This window comes from Muscardinus avellanarius, assembly GCF_963383645.1.
Source record: "Muscardinus avellanarius genome assembly, chromosome: 3".
Taxonomy (NCBI): Eukaryota; Metazoa; Chordata; class Mammalia; order Rodentia; family Gliridae; genus Muscardinus; species Muscardinus avellanarius.
This window is the reverse complement of record NC_137788.1, coordinates 33,224,713-33,238,425: the sequence shown is the minus strand read 5'-3', so window position 1 is coordinate 33,238,425 and position 13,713 is coordinate 33,224,713. Positions and strand designations below refer to the sequence as shown.

At 58.9% G+C, this 13,713-nt stretch overlaps 3 protein-coding genes across 5 annotated transcripts in view; 2 read left to right on the top strand and 1 right to left on the bottom strand.

Annotated features, from left to right (window-relative positions):
* Window positions 1-12,329, top strand: part of BMP8B (bone morphogenetic protein 8b) — a gene marked incomplete at both ends in the record, with an annotated part of 29,956 nt that extends 17,627 nt beyond the window's left edge. Inside the window, 4 exons of one of the 2 annotated variants that reach the window (XM_080692260.1) lie at window positions 6,436-6,630; window positions 6,974-7,053; window positions 8,445-8,555; window positions 12,180-12,329. In XM_080692260.1, the coding sequence (XP_080548386.1) occupies window positions 6,436-6,630; window positions 6,974-7,053; window positions 8,445-8,555; window positions 12,180-12,329 (536 nt within the window). Of the gene's footprint in view, window positions 1-6,435; window positions 6,631-6,973; window positions 7,054-8,444; window positions 8,586-12,179 lie in introns of both variants that reach the window. The other variant, XM_080692259.1, reaches the window with a different exon arrangement.
* OXCT2 (3-oxoacid CoA-transferase 2) lies at window positions 89-1,606 on the top strand (the record flags this gene model as incomplete). The annotated part of the gene is made up of 1 exon (XM_080692693.1): window positions 89-1,606. The coding sequence occupies one exon, from the start codon at window positions 89-91 to the stop codon at window positions 1,604-1,606; it is 1,518 nt and encodes a 505-aa protein (XP_080548819.1).
* Window positions 7,023-13,713, bottom strand: part of PPIE (peptidylprolyl isomerase E) — a gene marked incomplete at both ends in the record, with an annotated part of 29,627 nt that continues 22,936 nt past the window's right edge. For both annotated transcript variants that reach the window (XM_080692265.1, XM_080692266.1), the window contains one exon: window positions 7,023-7,069. In XM_080692265.1, the coding sequence (XP_080548391.1) occupies window positions 7,023-7,069 (47 nt within the window). The remainder of the gene's footprint in view (window positions 7,070-13,713) is intronic.

Genomic DNA, 13,713 nt, shown 5'->3' with positions numbered 1-13,713 from the left:
CCAGGGCCGCCGCCCCCCGCTCTGTGACGCAGGCGCGGGCAGCGTCCAGGGGCCGCGTGGGTCCCGGCCGAGGGCTGGAGCCAGGAGGATGGCGGCGCTGCGGCTGCTGGCGTGGGCGATCGGGCCCCGGGGCTGCGCCCGCCGCTTCGCCACCAGCCCCCGGGCCCGCGCCCAGTTCTACCGGGACCCGGTGGAGACGGTGAGCGACATCGGGAACGGGGCGACCGTCATGCTCGGGGGCTTCGGGCTCTGCGGGATCCCCGAGAACCTGATCGCCGCGCTGCTGAGGACCGGCGTGAAGGACCTGAAGGTGGTCAGCAGCAACGTGGGCGTGGACGACTTCGGCCTGGGCCTCCTGCTGGCCGCCAAGCAGGTGCGCCGCATCGTCTGCTCGTACCTGGGCGAAAACGCGCTGTGCGAGCGGCTGTACCTGGCGGGCGAGCTGGACCTGGAGCTGACGCCGCAGGGCACCCTGGCCGAGCGCATCCGCGCGGGCGGCGCGGGCGTGCCCGCCTTCTACACGCCCACGGGCTACGGCACGCTGGTGCAGGAGGGCGGCGCCCCCATCAGGTACTACCCCGACGGCCACCTGGCCATCCTGAGCCAGCCGCGGGAGGTGCGGGAGTTCAGGGGCCAGCACTACCTCCTGGAGCACGCCATCAGGGCCGACTTCGCGCTGGTCAAGGGCTGGAAGGCCGACCGCTCGGGCAACGTGGTCTTCAGGGGCAGCGCCAGGAACTTCAACGTGCCCATGTGCAAGGCTGCCGACGTCACCGTGGTGGAGGTGGAGGAGATCGTGGACGTGGGCACTTTCCCCCCAGAAGACATCCACGTGCCCAACATTTATGTCGATCGCGTGATCCAGGGGCCGAAGTACGAGAAAAGAATCGAGCGCTTGACGGTGCAGGGTCAGGGAGAAGAGCAGGCGCTGAAGGGAGACGACATCAGGACGCGCATCATCAAGCGGGCGGCCCTCGAGTTTGAGGACGGCATGTATGCCAACCTGGGCATCGGCATCCCGCTCATGGCCAGCAACTTCATCAGCCCCGACATGACGGTCCATCTGCACAGCGAGAACGGAATCCTGGGCTTGGGCCCTTTTCCATCCAGAGATAAGGTGGACGCGGATGTCATCAACGCCGGCAAGCAGACGGTCACCTTGATCCCCGGGGGCTCTTTCTTCGCCAGTGACGACTCCTTCGCCATGATTCGCGGGGGACACATCGAGCTGACCATGCTGGGTGCGATGCAGGTTTCCAAATACGGCGACCTGGCCAACTGGATGGTACCCGGAAAGAAGGTGAAAGGGATGGGCGGCGCCATGGATCTGGTGTCCAGTGGGAAGACCAAAGTGGTGGTCACCATGGAGCACTGCACCAAGGCAAAGAGCCCCAAGATCCTGGACAAATGCACCTTCCCGCTCACGGGGAAGAACTGCGTGGACCGCATCATCACCGAGAAGGGCGTGTTCGACGTGCACAGCAACCGAGGGCTCACGCTGGTGGAGCTCTGGGAAGGCTGCACGGTGGACGAGGTCCAGGCCAGCACGGGCTGCTCCTTTGCCGTGTCCCCGAACCTCAAGCCCATGCAGCAGGTGGCACCCTGACTAGAGAGCAACCCTGGCGGAGTGTGCGCTTCCGGGGCCAGCCTCCCAGGAAGAGGAAGCCAGAAACCGGGTCCTGCTGACCAGTGTGCTGTGGCTCCTCCGGCCATCTGCGGCCAGCAGAGTCCTCCCAAGAGCTGTGCGACTTTAATTAAAACGAAAAGAAAAACCGTCTGTGCACAGCTGGTGTGTCCTGTTAGTGCTGCAGTGCGCTCCGCTGTGACCGCTGAGGCACTGCGTGCCCTGCCACCTTCTGCGATGTTGTGGCCGAGGCGCCACCCGAGAGGATCCTGCAGTGGGACTTCAGTCCAGCGCCTCCCTCAGAGAGGACCCATGACATGCAGAAAAACCCAAGAGGGAGACGAGCCCGGGGCCAGGTTCACCCGGTGCCCTCCCTCGCTCGCTCATCCTCCTGGCTGTGGCTCGTAGAGGTCCCCAGAGGGGAGGCAGGACGTCTCCCTGGGACGGACCTGTTGGTGGGAGAGACCGAGGGGGACGGCAGTGCCAGCATCCACCTGGAAGGAGCCTGCCTATATCAAGTCCCTCTGCGCCACCAAAGGCCACAGCTATCACAGGAGGGTCCTACAGGCCTCCTCGATGGCCCAGATGGCTCTCACCACATGTACTACGGTGTCCCGAGCTGGCCAGCCAGACCTGAGGTCGCCCTTCTGCTCACATGTCCAGTGGTTCCTCCTGGCCCAGCAGGGACTCAGGGATGTGTCACCTAGATCTAAAACTGCACAAGCCAAATGGGAAAAAAATGAATAGAGGTGTGAGTGTGAATGTGTGTGTCCATGTGTGTGAGTGTGTGCCTGTGTATGAGTGTGAATATGAGTGTGTGCATGTGTGTGAGTGCATGTGTGTGAGTGTACATGTGTGTATGTGTGTGTGCATGTGTGTGAATGTATGTGTGTGCCTGTCTGTGTGCATGTGTGTACATATGTGAGTGTGCATGTGTGTCTATGTGTGTGTGAGTGCATGTGTGTGAGTGTACATGTGTGTACATGTATGCATTTGTGTGAGTGTATATGCGTGAGTGTGTGCATGTGTGTGTCTCTGTGTGAGTGTACATGTGTGAGTGTACAAGTGTATGTGCGTGTGAGTGTACATGCGTGAGTGTGTGCATGTGTGTGTCTCTGTGTGTGCATGTGTGTGAGTGTACGTGTGTGTGCATGTGTGTCTCTGTGTGCATGTGTGAGTGTACATGTGTGAGTGTGCATGTGTGTGTCTCTGTGTGTGCATGGTGTGAATGTGTGTGAGTGTACATGTGTGAGTGGGGGCCTGAGCTTTGCAGGGGGATCCTGCCCTGCAGCCTGCAGTGGCAAGTGCAGCTCCAGGGGTCCCTCAGTCACCAGAACAGCAGGTTCCAGCTGCAGCAGTGGCTATCCTGGGCCTCAGTCTACCTTGCCCCATGGAAGGCCAGACCCTGCAATGGAGAGGTGGGGGGGGACGTCCTGGGGTGTGACAGATGTGGCAGGACCAGGGCCTGGTGAAGGTAGGGTGGGCAGTCGCTGGCACCGGCAGCACCTTCTGGGGCATCCCATCTGTCCTGGGTGTCAGGAGAAGCCTCCAGCTGCAATGTGGAAAAGGCAGAGCTTCCAGGAGCTGGCAGGGAGGCGGGAGGGAAGGCCACGGGAGAGCAGCAAGGAGGACAAGGGTTCCCCATCCTGGGGTGAGCATCTCAGGTGATCAATGGACCCCGACCACAACTGAGATTCCCTCCAGGCCTCTGACTGAACTTCACTGTGGCTCCAGGGTCACTCCCACATGAGTGGAGGTGGGGAGGCACTGCAGGAAGCTGCCAAAGGCACCAGAGCAGAAAGAAGCCTTGTGGAGAGATGGGGCAAAATGTGGCAGGGCACATTTGGGGAGCAGGAATGGATGAGGGCCTGAGCACCTGCCTGGGGGCGGGAGACGGCAGGCGAGCTGCAACCTATGTGGCCCCGATAGACTGGACAGGCCTGCGGCGAGGCTGGGGTTCACGGGGCATCTGGGCGAGTGTACAGCAGGCGGCGGACCCCAGCACCTCATGAGGTCGGCTCTGAGACAGTGGCTCAGGCCCAAGAGGCACCTGCTGCCCCACATCTGCTTTGCTGGGACGAGATCCACCCAGAGCTGACCGGCCTGGGCCTTCCCTGCAGCCAGCTGGAGCCAGGGCCCTGGGGGCGGGCCCAGAGCAGAGCTGGGAACCAGGGCTCTGGGGCTCTGGAGTGGCGGCCTCTCTGGGCCTGCCAGAGGCAGGGCTGTAAGGCCGATCCTGCACCCTGCTGCCCATCAGCCAGCCTCAGCCACTTGCGGGGGAGGTCGCCCACCCTGTCTCTGCAGCTGCTTCTCTGGCCCCTGAGCACCTGCTGCTCCCTCTGGGCCATACTTCTGCCTCTGTGAATTGAGCCCTTGGATTAGCAGCCTCCAAGCCCTGGGTCCCACGCACCTGGCCGTGAGAGCCTGGAGGTCCCCAGTACCCCTGAACCAGGCCAGCTCCACCAGGGGCTGCTGAATAAGCAGTGTAATGTGTCTTGTCTTCTGTGCCCAGCAGACCCCAGAAGACGCTTGAACCCAGCCAGTTGTACAAAAGATGGCCAGGTAGCCAGGGCCCAGGGCTCCGGGAGGGTGCAGGGGCACACAGGTTGGAGGCACGCTGGGTCAGCCAGCCTTGGGCCACCCCAGGGTGGTCAATCTGCTCCCGTGGTGACCCTCCCTTCCTTACCTTGCGCCTGCACCTGCAGCCTGGCCTCCTCACAGTGAGGCTCTTCCCGTAGCCTCCACTGCTGGGACCCATGCCCCGTGTGGCTTCTCACTGGGCCTGATCCCTGTGCCAGCACTTTCTCTGCAGTTCTCAGCCATGTTCCTGACAAGTGCAGTACATTTATCTGAGCAGGGGATGGCAGAGGTCAAAGTTGTCTGGCTTCGTCGAGTGGCCATTGTCACCTGGTCCAAGGCCTGGCTGATATAGGCTGAGCTTGGGGTGGGATGGGGCGTGAGCAGTGTCTTTGACCCATAGCATGTAATGGGGATCCGGGCAGGCTGCAAGTGAATAAATCTGTCCGTATAATGTGCATATAAATATGTATGTATGTGTTTGTGCACACACGTGTGTGTGCGTGTGTGCATGTCGGGCTGGTAACATGGAGGTGAAACATACTCTCCTCTCAACTGGACCATGGGCACTATGTTTAAAGAGACAAAAAATGGCTGGGCGTGGTGGCCCACGCTTGTAATCCCAGCATTCGGGAGGCTGAGACGGGAGGATCCGGGTTCGCGGACAGCCTCAGCTACTTAGTGAGGCTCCTTGCAACTCAGTGAGACCCTGTTTCAAAATAAAGAATAAAAAATAGGACTGGGGGTGTCACTTGGAGGTAGAATGCCCCTGGCACACTTCTGTGGCTCCATGTAAGAAATCTCACACAGAGGCAAAAAGGAGAGATCTGTGTCCCTTTTATTTAATTAATTAATTAACTAATTAATTAATTTGTTTATTGCGGCCCAGGCTGAACCCCGGCTCTGGGGTTTTGTTCTCTGGGACTTTGTTTCTGCCCTGCTGAGTCTGATGCCTTGTTTATGGGCACCGGGGTGACAGGGAATGCCTGTTCTTGGGCCGTGCTAGGAGCTGCTGGTTTTATAAACCATACTGTACACTTGGTCCTCACTGATTTGGGAGCCCTGTCTCTGAGCATCACCAGCAGTGAACTCTGGTCATTTCTGAGGGACCCTGAGGAATCTTCTGTAAAGTATGAAACAGAGCCAGAGCCAGGCATGGTGGCACAGGCCTATAATCCAAGTACTTGGGAGGCTGGGACAGTAGGATCACAGATTTGAAGTCAGCCTCACCAACTTTGTGAGGCCCTCTACAACTCAGTGAGATACTGTTTCAAAATAAAGAATAAAATAAGGATTGGGGTGTAGCCTCTGGGTTCAATCTTCAGTACCAAAAAAAAAAAAAAAAAAAAAGGAGGAGGAAGAGAAATGAAAAGAAAAATATAGCTGGGTGTGGTGGTGGTGTGTGTGTCTGTAATCCCAGTACTTGGGAGGCTGAGACAGGATGATCAGTTTCAAAGTCAGCCTAAGCAACTGACTTTGCTGAGTAGTGAGGCTGTTAGCAATTTAGATCCTGTTTCCAATTAAAAAAATTAAATAGGATAGAGTGTAGTTTGGAGTTAGAATGTCCCTAAGTAGCTTGGCGTGGTGGCGCACGCTTGTAATCCCAGCATTCGGGAGGCTGAGACCTGGAGGATCGCAGTTCGCGGACAGCCTCAGCTACTTAGTGAGGCCCTCTGCAACTCAGTGAGACCCAGTTTCAAAATAAAGAATAAAAAATAGGGCAGGGGGTGTAGCTCAGAGGTTGAATGCCCCTGGGTTCCATCCCCAGACCCGCAAAAAAAAAAAAAAAAAAAAAAAAGAATGTCCCTGAGGTCTGTCCTCAGGACCACCGCCACCACACACACACACACACACACACACACACACACACACACACACACACAAATACACACGAAATTCAGGGTTCCTGTAAAGATGGAATGAGATGATCAGTAGGGTAAGAACACCTTTCAGTCCTGTCACACACTTCAGATGTCCGTGCCCCAGTGATCTCTTTTGTGTGTGTGGCTCTGGGGATGGAACTGAGGTTGCCGAGGCCCTTCCCCCCACCCCACCCCCTTACTCCTGCCCTCCAGGGAGCTGGGCCAGATTTAGGACACCTGGCTTCAGATGGGGAAACTGAGGCTCCGGGGTCCCATAGGTCCTCAGCCTCCAGCTCCCCTGAGGAGCAGAGTGGTCCCTGCTGGGTCCCTGGCAGGGCCACTGCCCATGAGTGACCCTCTCTCCTCTCTCAGGACACAGCGTGGATCCTGGCCTGGCGGGTCTGCTGGGGCAACGGGCACCACGCTCCAGACAGCCTTTCATGGTCACCTTCTTCAGGGCCAGCCCGAGCCCCCTGCGTGTCCCTCGGGCCGCAAGGCCGCTGAAGAGGAGACAGCCAAAGAAAACCAACGAGCTGCCGCACCCCAACAGACTGCCGGGGATCTTTGGTGAGGCCTCCTTCACTGGTCTGTGTGGAGCTGGAACCTGTGGGATGGGGGAGCAGGGTGGGGAGGCCTGGAGTCTGGAGGTGCCCTGGAGGGGGCAGAGCCATGGGTGGCCGAGGGCGCTGCTGGGAAGTTGCTTAAAGGTCATGGGGTCCACAGGCTGAAAGACGGGAGGGGTCTTGCTGAACACAGGTGACTCTAGTGACGAGGCATTGAAGGCAGCTGAGCTGGGGCTTGATAAGACCCAGTGGCTTGGTTTCCTGCTATTCCTTTATTCCACCAGTGTGCCTGGGGTGTCCCCTGCCCTGGGAGCACCCCATGCCACCTGCACCGTCTCTCCCTGCAGATGACACCCACGGCTCCCATGGCCGGCAGGTGTGCCGGCGACACGAGCTCTACGTCAGCTTCCAGGACCTCGGCTGGCTGGTAATTCCTGACTCTCCTGGACTGGGACCCCATCTGCAGATCCTGCCTGGCTCCCCAGGCGGGGCAGGGTCATCTACCCATTTCCTTCTCAGGGTGTCTTCTGGGTTTTCCAAGCTTTCTTTTATAGTCAGAAAGTGTTTTTTTTTTTTTTTTTTTTTTGGCGGTACAGGGGATGGAACCCAAGGGTATTGCACCTCTGACCTAAACCCCCAGCCCTATGTTTTAGTTTTTTTATTTTATTTATTTATTTATTTATTTATTTATTTATTTATTTATTTATTTATTTATTTATTGTAGTACTGAGAGTGGAACCCAGGGGCTTTTCTACTTCTGGGCTATACTCCCAGACCTATTTTATACTTTATTTGGAAACAAGGTCTTACTACGTTGCTGAGAGCCTCACAAAGTAGCTGAGGCTGGCTTTGAATCTGTGTGATCCTCCTGTCTCAGCTTCCCAAGCACAGGGATTACAAGTGTGTGGTACCATGCCCAGCTCTAGTCTTTTTATTTTTGAAACAGGGTCTCACTGAGTTGCAAAGGGCCTCACTAAGTAGCTGAGGCTGTCCGCAAACGGCGATTCTCTGGTCTCAGCCTCCTGAATGCTGGGATTACAAGTGTGCGCCACCACGTGTGGCTAGAAAGAGTCCTTTATAAATATATAAAAACAGCTGGGCATGGTGGCACACGCTTGTAATCGCAGCATTCGGGAGGCTGAAACCAGAGAATCGCCGTTTGCGGACAGCCTCAGCTACTTAGTGAGGCCCTTTGCAACTCAGTGAGACCCTGTTTCAAAATAAAGAATAAAAAATAGGGCAGGGGGTGTAGCTCAGAGGTCAAATGCCCCTGGGTTCCATTCGCAGACCTGTAAAAAAAATAAATAAATAAAATAAATATATAAACAATGCAGTTGAGCTGGGCGTGGTGGCGGACGCTTGTAATCCCCATGCTTGGGAGGCAGAGACAGGAGGATTGAGCAGGTTCGAAGCCAGCCTCGCTGGCTTGAGACCCTGTTTCCAAATAAAAAAATATAAAAATAGATCTGGGAGTGTAGCCCAGAGGTAGAAGGGTTCAATCCCCTGTACCACCAAAATAAACAAAACAAAACAAAACAATGCAGTTGAGACTGAGGCTGGGGGCAGGTGCTGCCTGGGACTGTAGCTCCAGGAGGCCTGGGTAGGAGGGCAGGTGGGGAGGGGAAGGCCGAGCATGCTGGGGTGTGCAGGACAGAGCTCAAGCCCTGCCGTCTGGTCTGCCCATCTGCCGGGGAGGGGAGATGGGTGGTGGCCTGAGGCTCAGGGATGGTCAGGGGCAGCCCTGGTGTACTGTGCCAGGCACTGGCCTGAGGGTGGAGGAGGCACAAGGACGCAAGTCACCACCTGCCATTTCCCCAGGACTGGGTCATCGCCCCCCAAGGCTACTCGGCCTATTACTGCGAGGGGGAGTGCTCCTTCCCGCTGGACTCCTGCATGAACGCCACCAACCACGCCATCCTGCAGTCCCTGGTCAGTACTGCAGTCCCTGGTTTGTATGGGGTCTTGAAGCCAGGGGCTGAGCCAGGAGGGTGCTGAGGGTGGCTGCCGAAAGGAGCTTTTTGTGGGGTCCCCATAGCTCTTAGAAACAGGCTCCTTCCTGGGTGCATGGGCTCCCATGCACTGGAACACCCCTGGGAACACAGGGGCTCGCGTGCACTGGAACACCCTTGCGCTGGGCAGCTGCGTACACATACGCATCCTTGCCCTGCACACCCCCATGTGGGACACTGGGTCCTGAGTGGGATGCCCCCACAGACACAGGCTCCGTCCCTCTGGTGGGAGGCAGGCCACACAACAGTCCAGGGTGTGCCTGTGAGCTCAGTCATGTCTGGTGTGTGACGTGTGGGCGCCCCCACCCCACCCGGTTGGATGGCGCCCCAGCTGTGTCCTCTGCACCTTTGGGCGCGGCTCCCTGGCCTTTCCTACCTTTGTTCCTGGCTGTTGGTTTCCTCGGTGGCAGGGCTGTGATGCCTTGGTGTCCAGGCTACTGTCCGTGGTGGAAGAAGCCCTGTGGCTATGAGCAGGCTTTTTTTTTTTTTTTTTTTTTTTTTCAGGTCTGGGGATGGAACCCAGGGGCATTCTACCTTCAAGCTACACCCCTGCCCTATTTTTTATTCTTTATTTTGATATAGGGTCTCACTGAGTTGCAAAGGCCCTCACTAAGTAGCTGAGGCTGGCCATGAACCACAATCCTCCTGTCTCGGCCTCCCAAATGCTGGATTACAAGCCTGTGCCACCACGCCTGGCTTGTGGGCAAGCATTTGTGTGTGTTGATGCTGGTGTGGAGACTTCCTTCTAGAGCTTTCTATCTGGAGCCCTGGTGCCGGGTCCCACGGCCTTCTGTTTTCCTAGTAGGAGGCAGTTCAAAGGCAATGCCCCACAGCGAGCGTCACGAGTTTACCAGCGCCAACTGGAGCCCCTGTGGCGTCCTGGGTGGAGCTCAGGGTGATGAGAAGTGTGTGGGTGGTTGGCCCAGCCTTTGCCCTGCGTGGGTCTCACGGCCCCAGGTGAGGGAGGCCCTTGGCTGCGTGTGCACCTGCTTCTCTCAGGGCTCGCCCCTCCCCCCACAGCTAGCCACTGCCTGGCCCCACGCCTGCAGCAGCTCAGCAAAAGAGCCTGCACCACCTGCCAAGCAGCTGCTGAGAGCTCTGTTGCCTCTAAGAGGCTGCGGTGATAGAGGAAACCAGTGCCAGGGTGACTGGGGTGTTCTCAGGGTGACTGCGGTAAGGCCCTTTGCTGGGCCCACCTCCTGCTGCCCTGGGAGCAGCCAGGCTCTGAGCTAGAGGAAAGAGGCCCAGGAGCAGGCCAAGCGGGGTCCCAAGCCCAGGGGGAGGCAGAGGGGTGGAGGACAAGGCTGGGGCGGCTGCCCTGGGCAGGCCGGACTCCCATCAGGAGGCGGGTTTATTCTAACTGAGGCGCTGTTGGGGTTTTACAGCAGCAGTGCCGGGACGGTGCCTGTCTAGCCATCCCTCTGTGGTGGCTCTGGCGGGGGCAGGGCAGGTAGAGGGCGCAGGGTGAGGAGTGACGGGCGGGCAGGAAGTGCGGGCAGTCTGGGGGTGGACGGGGACGAGCACCATCCCGCTCAGGACAGGTGGAGGGGCAGAGGGCTGAGCAATTCCAAGGACAAGGCTCTGGTCGCAGCCTGAGGACCAGGACAGGAGGCCTTGGCGTGGGACAGAGGCGGCATGGGGGCAGCGGTGCCCCTGCTGAGGCCGGGCAGCACCATGCGGGCAGTGCAGAGGTCCACGGTGACGGTAGGACTCAGCGATGCAGCATGTGGATGGTCTTTCAATCCTGAGCGTAGACAGACTGGGAGAGAACCAGGCCGCACAGGAAGGGCGGCCCAGGACAGGCGGGGCTTGCAGAGCCTGGGGACGAGGAGGGTCTGGGGCTGAAGGCCAGGAGAGGCAGCCGGTCCCTCCAGGCCCACCCCCAGGGCCACTGTCCACGCAGCAGCCAGCGGGACCTTCCTACAACACAGGCCTGCCCGTGCCGCTCAGTCCAGACCTTGCGCCCTTCCCGCTTCCCAGAGGAAGTCTGGCCCTTGGCCTGGGACACACGGCCCTCCTCAGCCATCCCACCTACCTGTCCCGAGCCACGTGTCCTCCTGTGCTCACTGGCCCCCAGGGCCCTGCTCCAGGGCACTGCGCCCGCTTCTGCCACTGGACCATCCCACGTGCCCTCTGAAAGGCCGCCTTTTCCCAGGGTCCACCTCTGCTGAGGCTTAGAGAGCGTGGCTGCCTGGGGCCAACCTGGCGCCCCCTCCTGGCGTGTCTGCTTGAACACACCTGCATTGGGAATGAGAAATGTACTTCTGCATGTTGGCAGAGGAAACTGTGGTCCACAGAAGTGGGATTTGTCCCCAAGGGTGCACAGCCTGAGAGCACCGGGGCTTCTGGTTCCGTCTTCCACATGGTGTTGGCCCCAAATGTACTGAATGGCGGCACCTCACGGCCCCCAGATCGACAGTGGTGCGGGATGGATGAGGCCATTCCCTGTGCGGCAAGCTCAGGGCTGTGGAAGGAGAGGGGAACGCCGAGCCCTCTCTGTCCCCACTGGGGAGCGCCCTCCCGCGTCCATCACTTGAGCCCTGGCCTGCACAGGCGGCCGCGTCTCCTGGCTTCTCTCACGTGGGGCCATAGGAGGAAAGTTGGGGCAGCAGCTCAGGTCCCGTCGTGACTGTGTACCTCTCCAGACGCGGCTCCCTGTGGCCCACGCCAGCCCAGCGTCACGTGACAGTCCTCATCAGGGGGCTGGCTCCGACTGGGGACTTGGCACAAAGGTTGGGAGAAGGCGGACAGGGCGCCCATCGCACAGCTTTGCCCAGGTCCTGGTGGCCACATCTGTGAGGCCTGGGAGCGTCCAGGCGGCCAGGACGCACGGCATGGACGCGGGTTCCTTTCCCTCGGCTTCCCCTGGGAGGCAGCGGCGCCGTCCTGGGGCCCTCTGGTGTGGGCCTGTGAGGAGTCCGGCACCAAGTGCAGCTCAGCTCCTTGGTGGGTAAGAGCTGTTTAGGAGAGGGGCAGAAGCTTCTGGCACTGATTCCAGTCCTGCAGCACGGTCAGGGTCGTCAGGTAGCCCGCACGTGGCCTGTGTGCCTCAGTTTACCTTCTGCACGGAATAGTCTCTGCCTTGGGTGTTGCTCTGAGCGGGAGGCACATCGGGAGAGCTCTGGAACTTATCCACTGGCTGAACCTTCCCTGACTGGCAGTCTGGGGGAGACAGGCCTGTCCGCAGCCGATGAGGAGACCGCTGGGCTGCATGGAGCGCGGGGAAGAGCGGGCAAGCAGAGGCGGGTGGTGGGGGCCGCGCCCAAGCACATGGCGTGCTGGGGCAGTGGTGTTGTTCGTGCCTGGGGTGGGCAGGACCTGCACAGCCATGCTGGCCCCTGGGCTGTGTCCTGGGGGCGGTGGGCAGCCAGATGTGCCTGTGGGTCCTGCCTGGCTGCAGGTGGAGAATGGCCTCGGGTGGAGAAGGGGCCGAGATCTGAGATGGGGCAGGTGGGCGGGCAACAGGCGGGAGCCGCATTGGGCCGGGTGGGTCCTCGCAGGAGGCCGAGGCTCAGGCCCCTCTCCGCATCCCCTCCCTGGTCAGGTGCACCTGATGAAGCCAGACGCGGTGCCCAAGGCGTGCTGCGCGCCCACCAAGCTGAGCGCCACCTCCGTGCTCTACTACGACAGCAGCAACAACGTCATCCTGCGCAAGCACCGCAACATGGTGGTCAAGGCCTGCGGCTGCCACTGAGGCCCTGCTATGGCTCCCCACATCTGATGGCGCCCTCTCCAGAGGCTGGAGACCCTCGAACCTAGCCAGATAAGACAAGGTTGGCAGGAAGGCCTTTAACCACATGTCCCTTCATGCCAGGCGTTGGTCCTCTTCAGGCCCCTCTGCTCCTCTTCCCACCTGAGGATGGAGGGCTGGTTCTGCCTCCACCCCTGGTAATCTGAAGCCTTAAGCAACACCCCAGCCAGCCCATTTCCCTCTGAGGATCGTCTTCGGACCCACCCATGCCCATTACTTACACAGGCCATGGTCAAGCTGGCATGACCTGAGAGGCACCTGGACCCTCGACTGATCACCTTGGGCTCTCTACTAGCCACTGAAGGGTCGGGGAAAGTGCAGACAGATTCAGGTCCAACCCTGTTGCCTGCTTACCTCCCCCCACCCCGCTCAGATGCAAAACTGGGCATTGCTGGATAATAGTTAAACGCATGGACCTGCCCTTATCATTGTATATTTATGGATCTGAATTACCAAACTGCAGGCTGCAGATGGCCATGTGGAGTCAACTCAGCAGAAAGCCGAATGAACAGTGACTCAGGTCTACAGCCAATGGGGTGCACCTCCCCATCTACCTGCCCTGGGTCAGCCCTGCTTTCTGGGGAAGACATGCAGCCTGTGGACATTTTGCTTTGGAGAAACAACAATCTCGAGGGCTCCCAGCTCACACATCGAGAGCTCTGGTTTGTGTAAAAGCTTCTGATGCTGCGTGAGCACGATCATGGCTCTGGGTGGGCCAGAACACCAACGCACAGCATGCACAACACCATCTTCCTTTCCCCTCTGCAAGGCAAGACGTCAGTACCAGTCTCGGCAATTTTTCTCCCAATTCTGGACTGAATTTCCAAACGCACAGGTCTCCAGGCAGCCACTGCCAACAGATCCATTGGTCTTTGAAGTGAGAACTGCCACCTTCTGCTATGCTATGTCTGCAACGCTGGGCAGCTTGTGACCAGGCCCGGGGTGAGGCCAGGGGCTGGTCAGCACCTGCTCGTGGCACTGTCATCAACAGGGTGGTCACAGAAGGCTGCGTCCCAGCAGCCCTGTCCTGTTTCTAGGGCCTGTGAGTCAAAGAAAAGGTCCCTGTCCCAGGGGAGTGACAGGTGGTAATTAGGCTGCGTGGGGTGGGGAGGTTTGTCTCAGCCTCCACCATTCCCGGAAACCACTGTTCTCCCTGGAGCAGCCACTGGGAGTTAAGAGTGTTTATTTGATTCTGAACTTGCTAAGCCTGTAATTTACCTGCTGGGACAGACAGAGTCCAGCTGGCCGAACTGTGTCATTAAAAGCAGATCCTGGGCCCGCCCTGTCCCTGGGCACACCCAGCCGAGGTGGCTGTGCTCAGGGATGC